Source organism: Schistocerca piceifrons, chromosome 2, assembly GCF_021461385.2.
Source record: "Schistocerca piceifrons isolate TAMUIC-IGC-003096 chromosome 2, iqSchPice1.1, whole genome shotgun sequence".
Classification (NCBI taxonomy): Eukaryota; Metazoa; Arthropoda; class Insecta; order Orthoptera; family Acrididae; genus Schistocerca; species Schistocerca piceifrons.
The window spans coordinates 420,384,787-420,410,390 of NC_060139.1; the positions used below are offsets into that span (position 1 = coordinate 420,384,787).

Genomic DNA, 25,604 nt, shown 5'->3' on the forward strand with positions numbered 1-25,604 from the left:
TGGCAATGGCAAGGAAAGCGTTTCTGAAGAAGAGAAATTTGTTAACATCGGGTATAGATTTAAGTGTCAGGAAGTCGTTTCTGAGAGTATTTGTATGGAGTGTAGCCATGTATGGAAGTGAAACATGGATGATAAATAGTTTAGACAAAAAGGGAATAGAAGCTTTCAAAATGTGGTGCTACAGAAGAATGCTGAAGATTAGATGGGTAGATCACATAACTAATGAGGAAGTATTGAATAGAATTGGGGAGAAGAGGAGTTTGTGGCACAACTTGACTAGAAGACGGGATCGGTTGGTAGGACATGTTCTGAGGCATCAAGGGATCACCAATTTAGTATTGGAGGGCAGCGTGGAGGGTAAAAATCATAGAGGGAGACCAAGAGATGAATACACTAAGCAGATTCAGAAGGATGTAGGCTGCAGTATGTACTGGGAGATGAAGCAGCTTGCACAGGATAGAGTAGCATGGAGAGATGCATCAAACCAGTCTCAGGACTGAAGACCATAACAACAACAACATTCTTTGCTGCTCTATTTCCTTAAAACTCTTAACAGATTCCCTTTTAAAATCTTTGTCTTCATTTTTTAAACTCCACCATACTCTTTGTAAGCCACTAGTAAACTTCAGCTGTCCTTTCCTTATTGATTCCATCAGCCATTCATTATCCCTGTATAACTTTGCTCTTTCTCAAAGTCTTTACTGCCCATCTTTTATCGTAGGACTGTATATTGTGAAGAGTCTTGCACCGAAACTTCATAGCTTCTTTCAGTTCTGTCTTTCATATCATTCTGAGCCATTCTCTCGTATGCAGACCCTCGGATTTGATCACTGTGTTATTATGCCTGAGTTTAGCTTTTCATGAGATTGCCTTTTTCTTGTATATGATAAGCATCCTATTAAAAGGAGTGACCCATCTTCTCTTGCCTACTGCTGTTGACATCCTTTTGAGTAGTTTTTATCTTAACTGTCTTACCAAGGTATTTGAAACCGTCCATTTTTTCTGTTTTAACATACTCCTTTGTTAGGTGATGGGGTGCTGCTCTGATATTGATTATGCGCTTTGTTTTATCGAAAGTAATTTGGAGGCCAGTTTTTTCTGTCTGTTCTATTAACATGTTTATTTGTTCCACTTGTGTTTGCAGTGTTTTCTTGACAGGATTACAAGGTCACTGGTAAAGGCAAGGCAATTGACTCCAACCATGCTTTGATTTTCCAGTTTGAACTTTGTTAGTAGCTATTCCCTTGCAAATTTTTTCCCAATCTTGAATGAACTTATCTAACACACAATTGAAGATAAATTCGGAAAGTCCATCATGCTGTTGAACTCCAGTTTTAACTAAATCTTTTTTGGTGAGTTCTGTTATGAATTTTATTTTTGGTTGACAGTTTCCGCTGTTTTAGCATCCACTCCAGATTTTATCACTATACAATATCTTCCAGTTGACCAAAACATAAATTAATAAAGACCACTATCAGATTCTGAGAGATGTAATTTTCCAAAACTCTTTTCAGGCTCCAAATCTGCTCAACCACGATCTGTCTTTCCTGAATTCATTTCATATTCACCAAGTTGATGATGGACTTGCTCATCCAGCATAAGCCGCAGTGGTTTGGAGAGTACCTTATAAGCTTGAGGTATGATGGAAATGCCACAATATTTCTTAATGTCAGCTCTATTACCCTTTTTGAATTGAAGGTGAATCAGTGCTTTTTTCCATTCACCAGATACTATTCCAGTTTCCCAGATTTTTTCCATCTCTTTATTTTGGGCATTAATGGCGATTTCTCCAATCATCTTACTATTATGAATCGCATCTTTCTTTCTGCCTCTATTCCAATGGAAGATATGCCTGCCCTCTCTTACTAAAAATTTTGAAGTCATATTATCTCATATCAACTGTTGTGGGCCCTGGTTCTGAGTCCTCTGATAGTTGGATCCCAGACCTGAGGCATGCTAGTTTTTCTCCATTGCTCTCCTATTGCCGTTCTGGTTTTCCAACCTCTGTCCACTTGACTGGTTCCTACTCTTCCATCTGCCATTAACATTCCTCCTTTCATTGATTCGCCTCATTGTTCCCTACCGTGTTTTCTTAAGTTGTTCTCATTTCTGTGAGGGTCCAGCCTTCTATGATTGGTGCACTACTCCTTCCCATTCTCACTAGAACATCCATTTGTTCCAGAAAATAAAAAAAATCAATTAATTTTTGTCCAATCGTGCCACACTAACTTTTCTTCTGTTTGTGAGGATGATACGGCAGTTAACATTTTTGCTAAATAATCTTATGTTATCAGTTCACCTAAACACTGCTTTATTAGAATACTACTCAACAAAATCTTTTATCCTCTCCAAGAAGTACCATCAGAAGTAGGGCTCAACAATTCCAATGTCAGTTTCTTTTGAGCTCCATCTGACCAGTATTTACTCTTAAAAGTTAAGTCAAATCAAGTTCCAATAATCACACGTGTGTTACATTGCCCAATGGCCTGCTTCTCATTACAAGCGACTCGACACAAATCTTATTTGTTGTTTATCCACCCATGTTTCAGGTAATAACACTTAAATGCTTTCAAAAATACGACTGGGTATGCATCACATTTATGTTTGAACACCATAAAGCGATGGCACAGATTTCTCCTATTCTCAAAATAACGTTCTCCCTACACTTAATAGTATGTTGACGCTCTTGTGCTCTGTATCCCAGTTCCCCACGGTAGTTAGCATTGGTAACTTCTAATATGGAATAATTTTTTGTAAGTCCTATTTTATACTCCGTAAATAACTCTTATAAGATTCCGCCTTTTCTGACAGTTTAGTCCCAAGTGCAGACTGGCTGACTTTTACTGTTTAACCTACTATTAAATTCTTTAATTCTTCTTATGTAGTCTTTCTTCATTGACATCTAGTTCCTCCATCATTCCCTTGAGTGATCACAATTTATATAAAAAATATTCTTTCAGTTTAACAACCTCATTCATACACTTAGCAACATTCCCCTCAATGTCATTCATCTTCTGCTGAATGTGATCTACCTGATCACTCACCTTGTTAGTTGCCTAGCCATCCCAAATTTCTTTTGAGCTATCTTTGGCTCTAAGTCCTCTACCATTTCTAATCCATTTGCTACCATTTTCTCAGTGTCCCTGTCCGCAGCTCGTGGTCGTGCGGTAGCGTTCTCGCTTCCCGTGCCCGGGTTCGATTCCCGGCGGGGTCAGGGATTTTCTCTGCCTCGTGATGACTGGGTGTTGTGCGATGTCTTTAGGTTAGTTAGGTTTAAGTAGTTCTAATTTCTAGGGGACTGATGACCATGGATGTTAAGTCCCATAGTGCTCAGAGCCATTTCTCCTTTTTCTCAGTGTCCCTGATAATTTGTGCAAATTCATATACCTCTAGTCTGCTCTACTATCTAACTGGAACATCCTTCCACATGTTTGTGCGCTAAATGTCTCAGCCTGACATCCTTTTGTTGAATTTTTCATCCATTACATTTTCCATTTCCTTGACCCTTTCATTTAATTTGCTGAATTAATTGTAGCCATGTAGTAATCATATTATTGTCAGTAGTAACTGTCATCATTGTCATTCACAGTACAAATGATCACCCCAGTGAATAAATTCCTCTACTCACAACACACTTCACACACATCAGCTCTACAGTTGTCAGTGCTAGTGGTTTTATTACTGCATCAAAACAGTTCACCCACCTACTCTGTTGCTATAACAGCAGTATCACACCTCGATATATTTGTTGACCTGTTCATGACTAGCAGAAGTCCAGCTTCAACTATGACAGTAGCATTAATTGTTGGTATTTTAATTAATTGATGTTCATTGTTCCCATATGTATATTTAAAAGTTGCCAAACATTATGATGGAACTCCATCAATAATCGATGCATTGGCGTTACTGTCGTAGGTATTTGTCCCATGAGATGCCTCACACAACAATGAACGAGTCGTCCTTTGCTTATCTTCCTTAATGGAGGTCCATCTCACATGATCATACGACATATTTGGGTCCAAGTCTTCAACCTATGTAGCCAAAGTATCAGGCAAGCACTCCTCAGACAAGGCTTCAGCGTTGATCAGACCATCGACCTGGCAATGACGAATATGAAAATCAGCATATAGAATTTGCAACCTGCTCAGTAGAGCTTCATCGCCAATTGCCAACTCATTTGAGACAAATATAACAAGACCACGGTGGGTGATATCCATATCTGGCTTCCCTTCAACATTAACAGATACTGTTAGTGATTTTAATGCAGCTGGAAGTTGATAAGGCTGAAGGCCGCGACAAGGCTATGTGTGTAACGAATCTGGAAAGGCGGAGTCAGTCATCGTGCAGCTGCATGTGCAACAGCATTGTGTGACAAAGAGAGATGCCATGGTATAGGGAGGAGATTTAGCATTCTCGGCCAACAGTATGTAAGGCCATTGATACAGAAGTTACCAAGAGTAATAAATTTAGATTGCAAGTGATTAAGCAAGGGCCATCCATGTTTTTCAGGTGTGCTCCAAATTTTACACTTACGAAAAATATTACAGCTAATCATTCGGCTGTGCAGCTGCAACTCACTTTATGTCAACTGCTGTGGACAAAAACATCTGACCACACCTGCTTTATTGCCAAACTGCCATTGATTAAGAAATTGTCTGCCTCTTAGTGTGCACTCAGACACCAGATCATCAAAACGTAGATTATCATTTATTTATTCTTATTTCAATTAGTGCTCAGTTGGTCTCAGTTCAACCAACTGGCTTTTCTCTTGCTTAATATAAAAAAAATTCTCCATAAAGCACACTTATTCCCAAACCAAAGAGTGCCAAATGTTCATCAAGTTGTGTAAACTACTTGCAACGGTCCTCTGTCCATTGTTAATTATTTTTATTCTCTATTTCTTTTGTCTTTGTGAAGGAAATATTTGGATGTATTTCAAATTACTTGATATCTTTCATGAAAACTAGACTCATTTATTCATTAATTGGTAGTTTTAACTTGTCTGATCAGACTGAAGTCCTGAGCAGAAATCATATAAAAAAAAACAATCTTTTTTATGCAGAGTAATCCTTTCTCAAATTTTAATAAATGTAATCATTGTGAAGCATGTGGATCTCAAAGATGTATTGGACGGAGTGCTAGAAACTCTGCAACAGCCGCATGCTGTACAAACTTGTGAGACACACTGTCACATTGCATTGCTGCATCTCATTGCTCTGAAATTCTGGAACATAATCGAGAAACAAAAACAGTATCTAATATTTTTTGTTACAGTAAACAAGAAATATAGCTTTCATTTCATTATGCAGACCTCACTCCGCTATAATCGATTTTTTTGAGAGAGCAAACTTATTTGTCCGGGATATTACAAATATCCAATAAAAATAATTTTGTGTCATTACATGCTTTTCCTCTGTGCTGCATAGTGGCAGTAGGACCGTATAAGTACAAGTCATTGTGCAACTTCTTCTGGTACCCGCTTGTCACTCAGTGTACCATATGCTCCCTGTTTTGCCAGGACATCCAGAAAGGGGCTCACACCATTGACTTTAAGTTCCCTGATAAGGTTGATGTTCAGATTATGGAATTCACTCTGCTTCTCTCTTCCATGTGGCCATATTATGAATGTGTTGTCAGAGTAACAGAAAGAACAAGTCGCTTTCAGCCGTCTGTAAAGATGTTAGAGGTCTCCCAAGTTGAATTTCTGTTTAATAAGTTCCAAAGATGTTCCAAGGCTTGCTGTAAAGAAACTTACTGAGAAAGTTATGAAACCAAAGCTAGCAATAATGTCGGAGCTCTTTAACCTAACATTTTGAAGTATTGCACAAAATCCAGAATTACTAATATGATCTGATATTTCCAAACCTGGGCTAAGTGTGTCCATCAGGTACTTAGCAAGGAAGTATGTTTGGGCTACAATGTTGCTAACAGTGATGTAATGATACCTCTGCATTTTGAACATGAGGATGCTCAAGTCTTTGCAGAATTGGTGTTCGTGTTTTTAGCTTCTTAACCACTTCATCTGGTAAGTCTGAATCTTTGGGAAGCACCATGGTTATCCTCTCCACTTTCTTGGTACAATGCATGTCAGTCTTTCAATGATCACTGTTTTCTAGCAGATACTGCTATTTTCTCAATGTAATTCTTGTGGGGTAAGACGGTTTCATTGCCTTTGTTGGCAGGTTATTGCACTATGCCTGGTTCTCAAGGATGACAGCCCTTTACCTCTTAGAGATACATGTTAGAGCATGTATCGTACTTGATGTACTTCTGCAGCTGAATTAGATGCACATCATGTTATTTGATGTAAGAGGTCTGTTCAAAAAATTCTGGAACTTTGTCCACAAAATTTTTCTATGCTTATCTTTTACTTATTGTCAATGGTCTCCTTTGAAATACTCTCCTCAACAACTGATACATCGCTCTCAATGCCTTTTCCACTTCCGTAAGCAGTCTTCGTAGGTCTCTTGCTGGATTGCACAAAGTGTCATGTATGAATTTTCTTTCATCTTGTCTATCGTTACAAATCTTCATCCTTTCAAATGGGCTTTCAACTTCAGAAATAAAAAAAAATGTCTGCAGTGACGAGGTCTGTAGAGTACAGAGGATGAGGGAGCACAGTGATTTTGTTTTTTGTGCAATAGTCGCACACCGACAGGGATGCATGTGTAAGTGCTTCTTCATGATGCAAGAGCCACAAATTGTCTCACCACATTTCAGGCTGTTCTTTTCTCAGTCATCGCAATATGTCCTATAGTACCATTGATTAACAGTTTGTCCCTGTGGCACAAATTCATGATGAACTAATCCTTCAAAGTCAAAGAAAATTATCAGCATAGCTGTGACATTTTACCTGACCTGACAAGCCTTTTTTGGTCTTGGAGAACCTTTCCTGACCCATTGTGAATACTGAACCTTAGCCCCAGCATCATAACCGTAGATCCTCGTCTCATCACCAATTATGATTCTGTTGAGGAACATCTCATTCTCATTTGTGCGACCCAAAATCTCTTAACAGATTGGGAGGGCAAAGACCTTTCTAGTCTTCACTCATGAGTCGTGGGACAAACTTGGCAGCAGTATGATGCGTTCCAAGATGCTGTGTCAGGATTTCATGACATGATCCAGATCCAACTGAAATGTTACATTCTTCTGCAATCTCTCGGACAGTCAGTCTTCAATTGGCATGCACAATTTTGTTGATGTTCCTGCCATGAGCATCTCTGGTAGACATTGAAGGGTGTCTGGTAGACGTTGAAGGGTGTCCTAAATAAAGATCATCTTTAACTTCCATCCAGCCATTTTTAAACCATGTGAACCATTTGTAACAATGAATATGGGTTAAGCACTCATCACCGTAGACTTCCTGCATCATTCAGTGTGTCTCTGTAAAGTTTTTCAAAAATTTCCTGCAAACTTTAATGCAGAAGTGTTGCTCCTCTAACTCTATAATCTCAAAATTCACAAACTGTGCAACACAACACTACTCAATACAGCACTGAACAATAACTAACAGACATACTACAGTGAAATTTCCAGATGTTACACATTAAACACAGGCATATGCAGGAGTGCCAACTGCATTTCGCTCCAATACACCATTGGCACAAAATTATAAATTTTCCAGAATTTTTTGAACAGACTTCGTACTTCATCTGAATTAGGTGAAAGTCAAATAAATACCTGTTGTACAGCATTAAAAAAAGTTTGTAATAGGTGCAGGTTTAGTAGAGGGTGTAAAATTGAGTCGTCTTATAAGAAATGAAATCATAATGTCCCTTTGGTCTGTCTGTGAGAATGATGACTACCTTGCAGGAAGCATCTAATGGTAGATGTTCAGAGATATGCTTGAATTTTGAGGTTTCGTATGCAGTGGATTTTCGTGAAAGTAGGAGAATTATCAGAAAACACTATGTAAAGACTATTTTCTATGCACCAGGTAATACATGAGCTCTATCTGATATTGTCAAGGATAGTCTTGCACAATGAAAGCCCATTCTCTTGAAAAATAACTCTGCCAATGTGGCATGATAAACACAGTGCTGGTGATTCATATTGTGGATAACTGCAGCAAAAGCCAGTGGCATACCTGAGTACTGTAACCCAAAAAGGCAACAGTCACATTACACTCTGTAACAGAATTACAAGAAATGATGTACGATTGCACTAAAGTTCTGACATAGATGTCAAAATACTAGAACCATGTTGTTAAAGGATCCACCAAGATTAAAGTAAGGGACTAGGTGATCAATTGTGAAGAGGCTACAATCTTAGTAAGGCATGGGAACTTGCACTTTATTTGATTAAGAAGAAGAAGAAGAAGAAGAAGAGGAAGAAGAAGGAGACTGTCTGCAACCACAACAAACTTATGTTGGAGATAGAGCACCAGATGATGTGTCTCTAGTGTGTGTTTCCAGATATGAGTTATAGGAGTGGGATGAAGAGATATGAACCCTTTGGCGCACGTGTCCACTATGAATCTCCCCATTGGTCCTACCATGGAAACAAGGAAAGGGGATATCCTTTGGAGCAGGGGTAGCTAGGACACAAGGGTCCTGGAGTGAAATGTATTAAGTACCAAAAATTAAATTTACTTTATTGACAAAATAGTACTTCGGCACTTGAGCAATGTGCACAGTTATTAAGAAAAACTGCATACAGTTGGCATTAGCCACATTACATAATAACACTTTCCAGTTTTCAATTTAATTCAGCAAGACCTTACCAATCATAGTTCTTCAGTTTCAACCAGCTTAAACAAGTAATACAAGCTAACAAGTAATCCAGGTTCAGATGGCCTTCTGTTACTAAATAATTAAAAGACAATGACTTTAATATTCCCCACAGTTCTCAGCTGTGTCACCTAAAAGGATCATTTATAATTCTCGCTTCCAATTGGCACTAGCTACTCTATAAGAGTAACCACATAAACCGTACATAACACTCAAAATACTAAAATTTGAATTGGTGTGTAGCTACCTTAAAAAATTTAACTCGACTTCCCTACTTGAAGTGGTAGTAGCCCCTTAAATTTTCAACAACAAACAGTATAATATAAGATGAATTTACCATTGTTCTGAAGATTGCACAATCAAAACATGAAGTTTAACTTGGCACTTAGCCGCCTTTGAATCAATTTGAATCAGCACTAGCTGTTCAGATTTTCAAACTGCACAAGCAGCTTACAGAAACAGATTAAATGTTAAGTCTGACTCAGTGCTCAGCCATCTTTAAATTCTAACGTGAATTTATCAATTTGAATTTCCACTAGCCATTTAAATTTTCAAACTACACAAGCAGCTTACACAAACAGATTACATTTTAAGTTTAAATCAGCACTTAGCTGTCTTTAAATTCTCCAGTGACTTTACCAATTTGAATTGGCACTAGCTGTTTTAACTTCAGGAATACACCTTTTTTTTATTTTTTATTTTTTATTTTTTTTTTAATCTGGCCCTTCACCACACATAACACCCAAAAATTTTTTTTAAACAGCTTTAAGGCTCTAGCCACCACTAAACTAAGCAGATTAACAATTTTCCTGAGGAATGACAGGTGCTTGGGTCTTTCAATTTAAATCACTAGTGAAGCTAAACTTTTAACAGGAGATCCTCAAACATAGATCGACACAGCACATGGAAACAACGCTTGCATTAATCGGAGCCTTCAGCGCTGATGACACACCCCATTACACATAAGTCCAACCACTGACATAAAATGATATGGACATTAGCTAAATGACACTTAATCAAACATAAGGTTACGGCTTATCAATGGATAAGCCCTCAAATCCTGAAACATAACAGGTGGAAGGTTTTAAAAGTAATCAGTGATAACAATTTAAACATAGAGGTGTGATTGAAGGCTAGACATAAACCACTTTAATGCCACAAATTACTCTAAAACAACACATATGGTAGTACTTCCAGAACATGTTAAATATGGCCGTAAGTATAATAACAGAGAATATTTCAACTAGGCAGCTCTAGCCACTCACATATCTACCAATAGCTCATATGCAAAATTTCTGTTGCTAAAATAGTTCACCAGCCTATGTTGCTCCCAAACATTTAACTCAAAAAATTTTAGAAATAACAGCCACTGTCACCACAACAACCACACAACAGACAGTTTTAACAGCATTTAACCACCCGCCATTTTGGATGTTTTTGAGCACACAATAAGTACATAGGAAATGGCTAATCAGTACAAAACAGCACTAGCCCATATGTACAATGCCTGTTAATTTTAGTCACAATGTTTTACATCTGCCCACTAAGAGAAGGCTCAGGATCTTACCCTGAGACTGCCACATTTTTAGCAAAACCCAAGCAAGATTTCACACAATCTGAGCCATTCAGCATATGACAATGTTAGTTTTACCAAAAAATAGCTGACGTATTCTTCAGGAATGATCCTTGACGATGTTACCATAAATCTAGGAGTAGTAGTTCCCACTCTGCACTGCTGGACTTTCAGGATGCCAGCTGCAGTAGCTTTTTCTGTTCTCACTAAACAGCATTGTGCCAGGCCCTGCTGCATTCAACTCTGGTTCACATGTGCCCTCCAGGGGTCCACATGCGGCGCCACTAAGGCATGTCATGTTGTGTACTGACTCATCCACTACTCCCTTTTCTCTCTCCTCTCCTTATCATGCACCATACTCCTCCTTAAAACCGTCTCCTTGCGACCTCGCCTGCCCTCTTAATCATGAAGCTAATGCTGCTACTATTGATGATGTGAATCAGTAGCCAAAGAACTCAGCAGTATGCATCACACTGCAGTGGACAGATGTTAATGGTCACTTTTGTGGCATTCTCAATCAGTTCCGAGGCTGCAAGTGCATGAAATCATAGCATCAGCAGGGAGTGTCCACTGGAGTGGACTGTGTGAATTTGCAATCTCAGGACTGATGTAAAATGCCAAAGCACCATTAACAGTTGTCCATTACAGTGGACATGTGCTCCACAGGGTTAATGGCTGCCAGTCCTAAAGTGATCATTTGCTAATTGCACCAGTTAATGGCAGTATTGTTGGTTGCTGTCCCTGCTGGACACCTAGATATGGCAATACATCTATTATTAATTTTTTCAAATGACAACCTGGTTTCAGATCTCAAGAAAATAATTTTCAATATATAGAAGAGATGGCTAAGTCACAGATAGGCGCAACAAAAAGACTGTCTCAAATAAAGCTTTTGGCCATTAAATTCCATCATGGATTTTCCATTGTTTGAAAATAATTTTCAGGATTTCTTGTTTACCTCCTCTTCCTGTGGAGGGTTTCTGGTAAAGATGATAACTGTGTACATCTGCATCTATAGATCTGCTTTAACTTCATCAGTATAAGCTGAGAGGTCCTTTATGTGTTAGGAGAGGAGGAGGGAAATGATTTACACTAGACTCATAATTTGCAAGCTAATAAAATTTATTGCCAGAGACTGTGGTGATTGTGTGTGTGTGTGTGTGTGTGTGTGTGTGTGTGTGTGTGTGTGTTTTGTGTATTTTCTACAAAGGCCTTATTGGCCGAAATTTCACTTTCTGACAGTTTTTTTGTTGTGCCTATCTGTGACTCAGCATCTCTGCAACTATTCTTTTTTTTTTAATATTGTTACATTGCATCCTTGATTTTCCATTGTTTGAAAGATGTCTATTATTTAAGAATGAAGTAAATAAGTCACCAATTGTACCTCTCAGAATAAAAGTCAATTCTGCACTTAGTCAGTTGACTCTTGGGATTATTTGGAAATCTCACATTTCTATCATCGGAGAATTTGTAGTGAAATTGATGTTCGTTGTGTTCTTTCTTGAAATGACAAGTGTTATGTGTGCTGCTGAATATTTGTGGTATTATCTACCAATGTTATGTTTCATTGTTTAAGATTTTTTTACTGAGAGAAAATTAAGTTTATTTTCAAAAATTAAGTTTATTTTTAAATACAGTTTATGTGGTGTTTGAGTAGCTAGGCAATTGAATAATTCAGTTGTTATGTGTGGACATGTTTTTGATAAAATACTAAGTCACTTGGATGTTGCAGATGCTGTTTGTGTTGTAGTTATGAAAAGTTTATTTTATTTGGTGTGTTTGAAAAATATTCATTTGAAATTAAAAAGGATAAACTCTTAGATGTAAAGGCTGAGTATACTCATAATTTTTAACTGAATGTAGTGTTGATTATCAAGATATAAATACCCCTTTCTGTCTTTTTCTTTACTGGTTGCATGAGAAATCACACAAATCTAAAGGCCTTCTGCTCACCTAAATACCTAGGGATTACAGTTAAAAACAACTTAAATTGGAATAATCACATAAATAATTTTGTGGGGAAGGTGAACTGAATCATACGTTTTATTGCCAGATCGCTTAGAAGCCTTCAGGAGGACCTCTGAAGAGACCACCTATACTACACTTGTGTGCCACCTCTAAGTTCAAAGAAGGGCGGCTCTTTTTGTATTTTGAAATAAGGGAGAGAATGCCCTGGATATGATATACGAGTTGGTGTGGCAGTCATTTTTTTTATATATAAAAAAAACAAAGATGATGTGACTTACCAAACGAAAGCGCTGGCATGTTGATAGACACACAAACATACACACAAAATTCTAGCTTTCGCAACCAACGGTTGCTTCGTCAGGAAAAAGGGAAGGATGCCAATGGGCACCACTGTGGGTAGCCGGACTTGGGCATCACGGGGATGTCAACCTCTTCCCGTCTGTCCCCAGATCGGTCTGCCGCTGTGGTTGCCCCGGTTGCTGCCCGCAGTGGGGCTGAGCCCTCGCCTGTGGTTGATTGGGAGGTCGTTCCAAGGCGTGGCGTGATCAGAAAGCCTCCCCGGTGCGCCTGACAAACAGGTTTCAGGCACTGTCTCTGGCTGAGCCAGATGCAGCTGCCTGCCCTGTTTCAGAGGATGATTCTCAGCCTTCAAGGTCCGGGCAGTCACAGAGGGTGGGCTTATTGGTAGTTGGGAGCTCCAATGTTAGGCGGGTAATGGGGGCCCTTAGGGATATGGTGGCTAAGGAGGGGAAGAAATCCAGTGTGCACTCCGTGTGCATTCCGGGTGGAGTCATTCCTGATGCGGAAAGGGTCCTTCCGGAAGCCATGAAGAGCACAGGGTGCAGCCAGCTGCAGGTGGTGGCACATGTTGGCACTAATAACGTGTGTCGCTTTGGATCTGAGGAAATTCTCTCTGGATTCCAGCAGCTGTCTGATTTGGTGAAGGCTGCCAGTCTTGCTTACGAGATGATGGCAGAGCTCACCATCTGCAGCATCGTTGACAGAACCGACTGCGGACCTTTGGTGCAGAGCCGAGTGGAGGGTCTGAATCAGAGGCTCAGACAGTTTTGCAACCATGTTGGCTGCAGATTCCTTGACTTGCGCCTTAGGGTGGTGGGGTTTCGGGTTCCGCTGAATAGGTCAGGAGTTCGCTACACTCAACTGGCGGCTACACGGGTAGCGGAGGCTGTGTGGCGTGGACTGGGCAGTTTTTTAGGTTAGAAGGCCTCGGGAAAGTATGGAATGGGCTGCAATCTCAAAGGGTGCATGGCAAATATAGGATGTGCTTGGATCAAGGAACAGTCGGAATTGTAGTTGTAAATTGTTGTAGTTGTGCTGGGAAAGTCCCTGAGCTTCAAGCGCTAATAGAAAGCGCAGAAGCTGAAATTGTTATAGGTACAGAATGCTGGCTAAAGCCTGAAATAAGTTCTGCAGAAATTTTTACGAAGTCTCAGACGGTGTTCAGGAAAGATAGTTTAGGCAGAATTGGTGGTGGAGTGTTTGTGTCTGTCAGTAGTGGTTTATCTTGTAGTGAAGTCGAAGTAGATACTCCATGCTAATCGGGGTGGGTGGAGGTTATACTAAACAGCAGAACTAAGTTAATAATTGGCTCCTTCTACCAACCCTCAGACTCCAATGATATAGTTGCTGAACAGTTCAGAGAAAATTTGAGTCTTGTAACAAATAAATACCCCTATCATACGGTTATAGTTGATGGGGACTTCAACCTTCCCTCGATATGTTGGCAAAAATACTTGTTCAAAACCGGTGGTAGGCAGAAAGCATCTTCCGAGGTTGTCCTAAATGCTTTCTCCGAAAATTATTTCAAGCAGTTAGTCCACGAACCCACGCGAATTGTAAATGGTTGCGAAAACACACTTGACCTGTTAGCCACAAACAATCCAGAGCTGATAGAGAACATCATGACTGATACAGGGATTAGTGATCACAAGGTCGTTGTAGCTAGGCTCAATACCGTTTCTTCCAAATCCACCGGAAACAAACGCAAAATAATTTTATTTAAAAAAACGGATAAAGTGTCACTAGAAGCCTTCCTAAGAGACAATCTCCATTCCTTCGTAACTGACTATGCAAATGTAGACGAGATCTGGCTCAAATTCAGATATATAGTAGCAACAGCAATTGAGAGATTCATACCTCATAAATTGGTAAGAGATGGAACTGATCCCCCGTGGTACACAAAACAGGTCCGAACGCTGTTGCAGAGGCAACGGAGAAAGCATGTGAAGTTCAGAAGAACGCGAAATCCCGAAGATTGGCTAAAATTGACAGACGCGCAAAATTTGGCATGGACTTCAATGCGAGATGCCTTTAATAGGTTCCACAACGAAACATTGTCTCGAAATTTGGTAGAAAATCCGAAGAAATTCTGGTCGTATGTAAAGTACACAAGCAGCAAGACGCAGTCAATACCTTCACTGCGCAGTGCCGATGGTACTGTTACTGACGACTGTGCCGCTAAAGCGGAGTTATTGAACGCAGTTTTCCAAAATTCCTTCACCAGGGAAGACGAATGGAATATTCCAGAATTTGAAACACGAACAGCCACCACCATGAGTTTCTTAGAAGTAGATACCTTAGGGATTGCGAAGCAACTCCAATCGCTTGATACGGGCAAGTCTTCAGGCCCAGATTGTATACCGATTAGGTTCCTTTCAGATTACGCTGATACAATAGCTCCCTACTTAGCAATCATATACAACCGCTCGCTCACCGATAGATCTGTACCTACAGATTGGAAAATTGCGCAGGTCGCACCAGTGTCTAAGAAGGGTAGTAGGAGTAATCCATCGAACTACGGACCTATATCATTGACGTCGGTTTGCAGTAGGGTTTTGGAGCATATACTGTATTCAAACATTATGAATCACCTCGAAGGGAACGATCTATTGATACGTAATCAGCATGGTTTCAGAAAACATCGTTCTTGTGCAACACAGCTAGCTCTTTATTCGCACGAAGTAATGGCCGCTATTGACAGGGGATCTCAAGTTGATTCCATATTTCTAGATTTCCAGAAAGCTTTTGACACCGTTCCTCACAAGCGGCTTCTAATCAAGCTGCAGGCCTATGGGGTATCGTCTCAGTTGTGCGACTGGATTCGTGATTCCTGTCAGGAAGGTCGCAGTTCGTAGTAATAGACGGCAAATCATCGAGTAAAACTGAAGTGATATCAGGTGTTCCCCAGGGAAGCGTCCTGGGACCTCTGCTGTTCCTGATCTATATAAATGACCTGGGTGACAATCTCAGCAGTTCTCTTAGGTTGTTCGCAGATGATGCTGTAATTTACCGTCTAGTAAGGTCATCCGAAGACCAGTATCAGTTGCAAAGCGATTTAGAAAAGATTGCTGTATGGTGTGGCAGGTGACAGTTGACGCTCAATAACGAAAAGTGTGAGGTGATCCACATGAGTTCCAAAAGAAATCCGTTGGAATTCGATTACTCGATAAATAGTACAATTCTCAAGGCTGTCAATGCAACTAAGTACGTGGATGTAAAAATTACAAACAACTTCAGTTGGAAAGACCACATAGATAATATTGTGGGGAAGGTGAGCCAAAGGTTGCGTTTCATTGGCAGGACACTTAGAAGATGCAACAAGTCCACTAAAGAGAGAGCTTACACTACACTCGTTCGTCCTCTGTTAGAATATTGCTGTGCAGTGTGGGATCCTTACCAGGTGGGATTGACGGAGGACATTGAAAGGGTGCAAAAAAGGGCAGCTCGTTTTGTATTGTCACGTAATAGGGGAGAGAGTGTGGCAGATATGATACGCGAATTGGGATAGAAGTCATTAAAGCAAAGACGTTTTTCATCATGGCGAGATCTATTTACGAAATTTCAGTCACCAACTTTCTCTTCCGAATGCGAAAATATTTTGTTGAGCCCAACCTACATAGGTAGGAATGATCATCAAAATAAAATATGAGAAATCAGAGCTCGAACAGAAAGGTTTAGGTGTTCATTTTCCCCACGCGCTTTTTGGGAATGGAATGGTAGAGAGATAGTATGATTGTGGTTCGATGAACCCTCTGCCAAGCACTTAAATGTGAATTGCAGAGCAGTCATGTAGATGTAGATGGGAAAGACGAAAGGATGTGAGTTTTAAGGGAGAGGGTAAGGAGTCATTCCAATCCCAGGAGCGGAAAGACTTACCTTAGGGGAAAAATGGACGGGTATACACTCGCGCACACACACACACATATCCATCCACACATATACAGACACAAGCAGACATATTCAAAGGCAAAGAGTTTGGGCAGAGATGTCGGTCGAGGTGGAAGTGCAGAGGCAAAGATGTTGTTGAATGACAGGTGAGGTATGAGTGGCGGCAACTTGAAATTAGTGGAGACTGAGGCCTGGTGGATAACGGGAAGAGAGGATGTATTGAAGAACAAGTTCCCATCTCCGGAGTTCAGTTAGGTTGGTGTTAGTGGAAAGTATCCAGATAACCCGGACGGTGTAAACTGTGCCAAGATGTGCTGGCCGTGCACCAAGGCATGTTTAGCCACAGGGTGATCCTCATTACCAACAAACACTGTCTGCCTGTGTCCATTCATGCGAATGGACAGTTTGTTGCTGGTCATTCCCACATAGAATGTGTCACAGTGTAGGCAGGTCAGTTGGTAAATCACATAGGTGCTTTCACACATGGCTCTGCCTTTGATCGTGTACACCTTCTGGGTTACAGGACTGGAGTAGGTGGTGGTGGGAGGGTGCATGGGACAGGTTTTACACCGGGGGCGGTTACAAGGGTAGGAGCCAGAGGGTAGGGAAGGTGGTTTGGGGATTTCATAGAGATGAACTAAGAGGTTACGAAGGTTAGGTGGACGGCGGAAAGACACTCTTGGTGTGAGTGGGGAGGATTTCATGAAGGATGGATCTCATTTCAGGGCAGGATTTGAGGAAGTCGTATCCCTGCTGGAGAGCCACATTCAGACTCTGATCCAGTCCTGGAAAGTATCCTGTCACAAGTGGGGCACTTTTGTGGTTCTTCTGTGGGAGGTTCTGGGTTTGAGAGGATGAGGAAGTGGCTCTGGTTATTTGCTTCTGTACCAGGTCGGGAGGGTAGTTGCGGGACGCGAAAGCTGTTGTCAGGTTGTTGGTGTAATGGTTCAGGGATTCCGGACTGGAGCAGATTCGTTTGCCACGAAGACCTAGGCTGTAGGGAAGGGACCGTTTGATGTGGAATGGGTGGCAGCTGTCATAATGGAGGTACTGTTGCTTGTTGGTGGGTTTGATGTGGACGGACGTGTGAAGCTGGCCATTGGACAGGTGGAGGTCAACGTCAAGGAAAGTGGCATGGGATTTGGAGTAGGACCAGGTGAATCTGATGGAACCAACCACCTACTCCAGTCCTGTAACCCGGAAGGTGTACACGATCAAAGGCAGAGCCACGTGTGAAAGCACCCACTTGATTTACCAACTGACCTGCCTACACTGTGACGCATTCTGTGTGGGAATGACGAGCAACAAACTGTCCATTCGCATGAATGGACACAGGCAGACAGTGTCCCGGGATTGGAATGACTCCTTACCCTCTCCCTTAAAACCCACATCATTTCATCTTTCCCTCTCCTTCCCTCTTTCCTGATGAGGCAACAGTTTGTTGCGAAAGCGTGAATTTTGTGTGTATGTATGTGTCTGTTTGTGTTTCTATCGACCTGCCAGCGCTTTCATATGGTAAGTCACATCATCTTTGTTTTTATCAATATAATAGAAGGAAACATTCCACATGGGAAAAATTATATATAAAAACAAAGATGAGGTGACTTACCGAACGAAAGCGCTGGCAGGTCGATAGACACACAAACAAACACAAACATACACACAAAATTCAAGCTTTCGCAACAAACTGTTGCCTCATCAGGAAAGAGGGAAGGAGAGGGGAAGACGAAAGGAAGTGGGTTTTAAGGGAGAGGGTAAGGAGTCATTCCAATCCCGGGAGCGGAAAGACTTACCTTAGGGGGAAAAAAGACAGGTATACACTCGCACACACGCACATATCCATCCACACATCCACACATGTGTGGATGGATATGTGCGTGTGTGCGAGTGTATACCTGTCCTTTTTTCCCCCTAAGGTAAGTCTTTCCGCTCCCGGGATTGGAATGACTCCTTACCCTCTCCCTTAAAACTCACTTCCTTTCGTCTTCCCCTCTCCTTCCCTCTTTCCTGATGAGGCAACAGTTTGTTGCGAAAGCTTGAATTTTGTGTGTATGTTTGTGTTTGTTTGTGTGTCTATCGACCTGCCAGCGCTTTTGTTCGGTAAGTCACCTCATCTTTGTTTTTATATATATATAAGGTCCGCGTCACTTTCCATTTTTAACCAGACATAATGTCTGAGAAAGGAAAGAAATAATAATAATAATAATAATAATAATAATGAAAGCAACAGTAAGTAGAAGAAATTACAGTAACATTATGTAAAAGGCACTTGGGGAAATCATAAAATATTAATTCTCTAGGTAATGTCTTATTCGAAAATTATTTTAAGTCCTTTACTTCTTTAGACTTGCTTTTGGCTTTCATGTTCATTGAAATTATGGAAGAGATGTTGTTATAGGCTAATAGCTATGCCACTTAATTCATTCTGGAAAGTTACCAAACAATATGTATGCTTTTGAGTGGTACAATGTTCATCTAAGCACACAAGATAACCACACACTTCATATTTTTTTTATTCTGGTGCATTAACTCACATTTGCCTCTCAGTTTAATATGAAAAAGTTAATTCAACTTAATGCATATTCAAAATGTCTGACTTAATGAAGAATCTAACTTCAAAGTGGTGTCTCCAGGTACCTTCAATTAGAAATGTTTTCCTTCTCATTTGGGGCAATGTCCCCTATCCGCCCCCTCTCCTCTATGCCTCAAATATTTTTAGCTGGCAAATTTTCTAATCTTGCCCCACTCTTGTTAATGTGTATACTATATTTGAAATTTTGTCAGCATCTACTAGCACAATTTTACCTTTGTTAGAAACAATATCAGCCTTTCTTTGTGTCTATGCCTGTGATACAATCAGTTGATGAGACTCCCATTTATTTGATGTGAAGTTAAAGCTCCATCTGTGCAAGAGAGATGTCATTAATACCGTAACTTTTTAGTTTGCGTAGTGGAATTTTGTGTACCACATAATCAAAGGCTTTGACTGCGTCACAGAATATACAAACAGATAATTTTTCTTGTTAGGTGCTGTATGAATTTATCTGTGAGGAGACTTTGTGAAAGCAAAATCGAGAGACAGTTAACAGGCTCTGCCTAGGACAATGATTCTGTTTTCTGTCATAGGCATCTTCTTCAAACACTTCCAGAAATATCAAAAGGAGTGACATGTGCCTGTAATTGGAGGTTGTTTTTCTTATATCTGTCTCATACTACAGCTTGTTTAAGTTTGTCAGGAAATATGCCTGTTTGTTGGTGGTGAAATGTATCATCATTTCTGCTACAGCTATTCTCTAAGAATGTAATTTGAATAGAAGTAACCTGGTTCATACTATTTTGTTTAGTGCCCTGCCAGTCATGTGAAAAAACATTTTCAGCTCCTTAATCAGTATATAGAAATTGGTCATTAAGTTACACAGATTTGCTCCTAACATCTTTATTCTGATTTTTAGTGTCGACATCTGAAGAGTGTATTAAAGTTTGCTGTGGCAGGACATTCTGCAGAACTGCTTGGCTACATAAATCTACTGTTAGAGACAACTGGACTTGATCTCACCACACCAGAGCGTATCCATCTCGCTAATTTGGCTGTAATGGCACATTCAGAGCAAGTCTTACGTGCTACTGCAGGAAAACCATCGCTTTTGAGAAAATATTTGTGAGTCATGCAAAAATTTTCTTTCATTTTACTTTTTGAAAAGAAATATAGCCAATTAGAAATGCCCCATCTGCATGATAACAACTTTTGTAGATCATGTGTGCTTTTAATTTCCAGCATAGAAACTTATTAGGATCTATCACATATTGGACATTTTCATTAGTATTGTGTTACAATATGTATATAGCTGAAATAAATACAAGGCAAAGTAAATTCATATATAGGGCAAAGGTTAGTTCGTTGCAGTGAGAAATAATTGACCATACTCGTGCAAATATGTAAATAATGTTTACAACAAACATTACTTTTTGGGGTGGAACGCTGAGTCAGGAAGTATTCCGTCACTGAAATGGCAGAGAATGTGCCATGACCAACACAGTATTTAGAATCACACCTGAATCTTTTCACACAATGCACCTAATAGTCCGTACTATTCATGTGGATATTACCATTAATTCTGCAACTTTGAAGAGGACAGTCAACATGTAAGACTTATTTTTGATATCACATCTTCAAAGTAAGTGGTTATCGGTATAGGTACATGCACTAAAAAATAAATAAATCTCATACTCTCATACTATTTCCCCCCCCCCTCCCCCCTTTCCCCCTTTCACCAACTTGTTCCTCACACAGATGCTAACAATGGTGCATTTGTGCACACAATGCTGTACCACAGCAATATAGCTTTCTCTGATGTACTGCCACCTAATTGCTGCAGACCATCTTTTCAGCTGTGCCACAGCACAGTATGTATTTTCATGAAGCATATGTGCAGCTTAACACTTCTCAAGTTCAAGTGATTTTAAGAAACTGTCAGTTAAAAAAATTAATAATTTCATATCTTATAGTTTCATGTTGGCACATGGCAGTATTATATAGTTATTGTGATGTTTTGAATTTAAGTAACTTATTTGTGGAATTCACATTGAAAAATGTAGTCGCAGCTACCTTACATTGTTGTGTGAGAAATGTGGCAAACACATCAAAATTAATTTTAAAGCTGAAAGCAAAATCATACGTATTTCCAGTCTAGACTAAATACAGTACAGCAGCAGTGTGCTCGAGGCTCCAGAGAGCGTCCATCATTTATCATGGAAAGTTATATATATATTATAGATATTTCATCTTGTTGCTCGCAGTGTAAAAGCTTTAGTCACAAAACAACATGTAGTAACTGGTCCCTGGTAGTAATATATTAACATCAGTTTGAAGAAAGGGTAACTACATATGAGTTTTATAATGTTAAATACATGCGTTATCTAATATGAAAAGAGAAATTGGTTTCTCTTTCTCTTAGTGATATTAAAAATTTGGAATATATGTTCCTTTTATTGAGACCATTTATATGGGATCAGTTCAGCTCATGACTAAGCAATGGAATAGAAATTTAAGGATTGTAAGAGCTCTTGGAGATTGTTGATTCATAATAATTCATGATTGTTTTGAATGCAGTTTATGAGATTCTACGTTAAAAATATTTGCAAACCGACCTTTAAAAAATATGAAGCCATTTCTAATCTAGGAAAACCTGTGGTGTGAACAAACATTTTTGGCACAGGTTTCTTTCTAAATTTTTATGGTGCACCCACCAACTTCTTCCTCTAAAAAATCTTCAGTATTAATTGATAATGTTTTAAGTTTGCCAGTACCATTTCTAGTCTGAGGCCGAAACATCTTCTGTATAAATAAATTCATTCTCTTGGTTTAGCCATATTTTATTATAGTTAATTCTTTTAGTTCTAGTGCCCATACAGTTTATATAAACCATTTTCCGTTATTGTGGTCTTACATGTCTCTACGGTCAGCAAAGGTATTGAAATGTTTGGTCATCATGCATATGTCCCTCTTTGCCTTCAGAATCTTAATAGCTGTATTTATCTTCACTCTTCGTCATGTTTTCAGGCATAACTGTTACCAGCAGTCACTCATTGTCACAGGCCTTTAAAGTTGATCTGAAATTAGGATGTTGCACCTTCTGTTGTGACATGATCATTTTAGCCAGTGAATCAGAGTAAAATGTCAAATAGCATATTCAGGAAGATGATTATTTTTCATTGAAGAGTCTCATTTAAGAGTCTGCTCTGACTGATATAAAATAGAATTTGTGCTATTTACACAAGTACAAGAGATCTGAGCATGGCTTGTCAGTAATGCTCCTAAACTTCCATCATTTTTGGGGGAAGGATTTTCGACCTGCAATCATGTATGAGACTTCTCAGGACTGCTACTGTTTCTCAACAGCAGCATCTGCTGAATAATTAAAGTTCCAGCACAATAAATGAAGTATAGTGTTTTACAGGATGTTGGTATATAGAGGATAACATTTTTCAAACAACTTATGGGAATTCAGCCAGGTGGTATTAACAGTGACTGCCGATATTTCGGCGGGAGCACACCCCACCATTTTCAAGGCAAACTGCAACGGACAGGTGATGTACAGGCAAATTTAAAACCTTGGTTCTTGGATTATTGCAGGAAAGATAACACACACACTGAACACTAGTGCCACCAAAGGTGACAAAAGTCAGAAATATCAATAGTGATACTATGAACTAGCAGGTAAGGTAACATTGACTCTGTCCCTCTGTATTTTGACAAGGAAGAGAGCAGGAGTCCAAACAAGTTTAAACAAAGACCTCCATTCTTGTTTACAAGGTTGCTCCCTAATTTAATCTCAACTGCCTCCTTAATAACACTGTCACAATAGCTGGACATGCATGCCAATATCTCGGTGTTGTTGTATAACATAGGGTGACCAGTATCCAAGCAATGTTCAGCAATGGCCGATCTACTGGGCTGCTGTACTCGTGTGTGCCGTTTATGCTCAGTACATCTGTCCTCCACAGTCCTGATAAGTTTGACCAATATAAGTTATGCCACAGCTACAAAGAATGTGATACACATTTGCCTTATACAAACCAAGATCATCCTTAACGGAACCCAAAAGCACTCTTATTTTAGATGGAGGTTGGAAAACACATTTCACATCATACTTCCATAAAATATGGCCGATCTTGTTGGAAGTGCTTCCTACGTAAGGTAAAAAGGCAGTAGACTTAGATGTTGACTCAGATTATCATCAGTCACCCGATCCACAGTTGGTCGATAGTGCAACGTACGTTCAATCTGTCTGTCACTATAACCATTTTGGCGAAATGTAGCTTCAAATGGGACAACTCAGCTGGCAAAGTCTCAGTGTCGGAAATGACATGTGCCCTGAGTACCAAGGCACGAAGTACCCCTTCACGCTGACCTGGATGGTGACAACTATTAGCCTGTAAATACAAGTCAGTGTGAGTATGTTTCCTGAAAACTGCATGTCCAAATGATGCATCATCCTTCCTCTTAACAAAAACGCCAAGAAAGGGAAGGCAACCATACTCTTCCACCTCCATTGTAAAACAAATGTTCAGGTCGATCGAGTTCAGATGTTCTAGAAAGGCATTCCAATTCTCCCTACCATGAGGCCAGACAACAAAGGTATCATCAACATATCTGATGAAACAGGTGGGTTTCAAAGGCGCTGATTCCAATGCACGTTCCTCAAAGCCTTCCATGAACAAATTTGTGATCACAGGAGACAATGGACTACCTATCGCAACTCCATCTGTCTGTTCGTAATACTGGCCATTGAATAAAAAGTAGGTGGATGTCAACACATGCTGATTATGTACAAAAGATGCAACGTTTATTATCTGACTCATCGTATTGCAGAATTGATGCTGACCCCACAAAAAGTGTTGAGAGGAAGACCAACAGCCTCCTGTGTGAGTGTGTTATCTTTCCTGCAATAGTCCGAGAACCAGGGTTTTAAATTTTCCTGTACATCGCCTGTCCATTGCAGTTTACCTTGAAAATGGCGGAATATGCTCCTGCCGAAATATCAGCAGTCGCTGTTAATACTACCTGGCTGAATTCCCGTAAGTTGTTTTAAAATTGTATATGCTAGGAGAAACTCAGGTTTCAAAGAGGATAACATGTCACAAGAAAGCAGACCCTGATCAGCAGAAACTAATTTCTTTTTCTAATGTGTGACCTTCAGCTATGATGAAAAACATAATTCACATCCTTTGTGATGAAAATGCTGTTTACCAGTGTAATAGAAAGGTCTGCTCTTTGTCAGGTAACATGAAATTATGACAGACTACAATGGATAATTTCCTACAGAATGCACAAGTCTTCAAGTGCCAGTGCTGCCACAGCAAATTCAGCTGTAGTGTGGGGCCACTTAGTGAAAGTGCACTGCTGCTGCCCTGGTGCCACTGCAGCAACGCTCCTGTAAATTTTTCCTGCCATCAACTGTATCGGTGTGAGGAACAACTTGGTGGAGGAGGATGGGGGAGGGGGGGGGGGCTTATGAGTCGTATTTCTTTTTTAGTGCATTTACCTATGCTGATAAACACTTACTTTGTAGATTTGACAACAAAAATAAGTTCAACATGTTGACTGTCTTCTTCAAACTAAGAGAATTAACAGAAATACCTACATGATCTACGTGAATAATACATAGACTGTTTGAAAATATTCAGTGAAGAACGTACTATTTAAGCTTACCTGATTCTGCTGTTGGTGCACAAGCTTTCAGGGAGACCTTCAACAATACCTAAATATGTAATGTTGTGTGTGACCTTTTTTTTTCTTCTTTTGGTGCATTTAGTCTCCAGCTTCTAATAACAAAATGAATGGTCAATAAAGCTTACAATATGTGAAGAACATTAATGGATATGATCAGTAAGTACATTACAACATAAGTTGCACATACAATAGTGTTGGGTAACCCAAGAACCAAGAACTGAGAAGTTCTTGATTCTAATGTATTGTGTAAAACTAATGTTGAATATTGGAATATGACAGCTATGAGCCTGCTCTCCCATTTCAACTAAACTAAAAATGCTTTATATTGAACAAGGTGATTCCAGCACGTACAGCATTTGTTTCTGGTCAGTTTGTTGACAACTATATTCTCGATTACCAAAAGTAACATACATCCAAGAGGTGAGAATGTTCATTAGTCCGGCCTAGCCACATGGGGCACCATTGGGTTTGCCACAAGTTCTGGAAATCAGGGAATTTCAAATGAATCGGGGAAATATCAGGAAAATTTGAAGAAAATTCTGGAAAAGTCTCGTTTTTGTCTGAGTAGATGAAACTGTTTACTGAGATGTCATGCATCATCGCTGGCTGGGTGCAGCTGAGTCCATGAGCCACTTCCCTATTCCCTCTTTCTAACTGCTTCTTCTCTTTCTACCATTCTCATTAGCTTGCAATCAGTACTGCCACCACTTATTGCTGCTAGCCTAGCAGCTGCCAATGAAAGGCAGGTAGGTGTGAGGAGTGGTTTGTTTGGATCTCATTCTCAGAGACTGTTGATGCAGTGGCTGGAGACAGCAGTCATGTATGCATGAGTTGTGTCTTAATATGAGTTGTGTCTTAATGATCGTGTGAATGCGTGTGTGCTCATGTTTTCTGATGAAGGCTATGGCCA

The 25,604-nt window shown here is 39.9% G+C and overlaps 1 protein-coding gene across 1 annotated transcript in view; it reads left to right on the forward strand.

Moving 5' to 3' along the window:
• LOC124775860 overlaps window positions 1-25,604 on the forward strand; it is a 416,537-nt gene that overhangs the window by 110,999 nt on the left and 279,934 nt on the right. Inside the window, exon 10 of the mRNA XM_047250694.1 lies at window positions 19,914-20,119. Coding sequence (XP_047106650.1) covers window positions 19,914-20,119 — 206 coding nt within the window. The remainder of the gene's footprint in view (window positions 1-19,913; window positions 20,120-25,604) is intronic.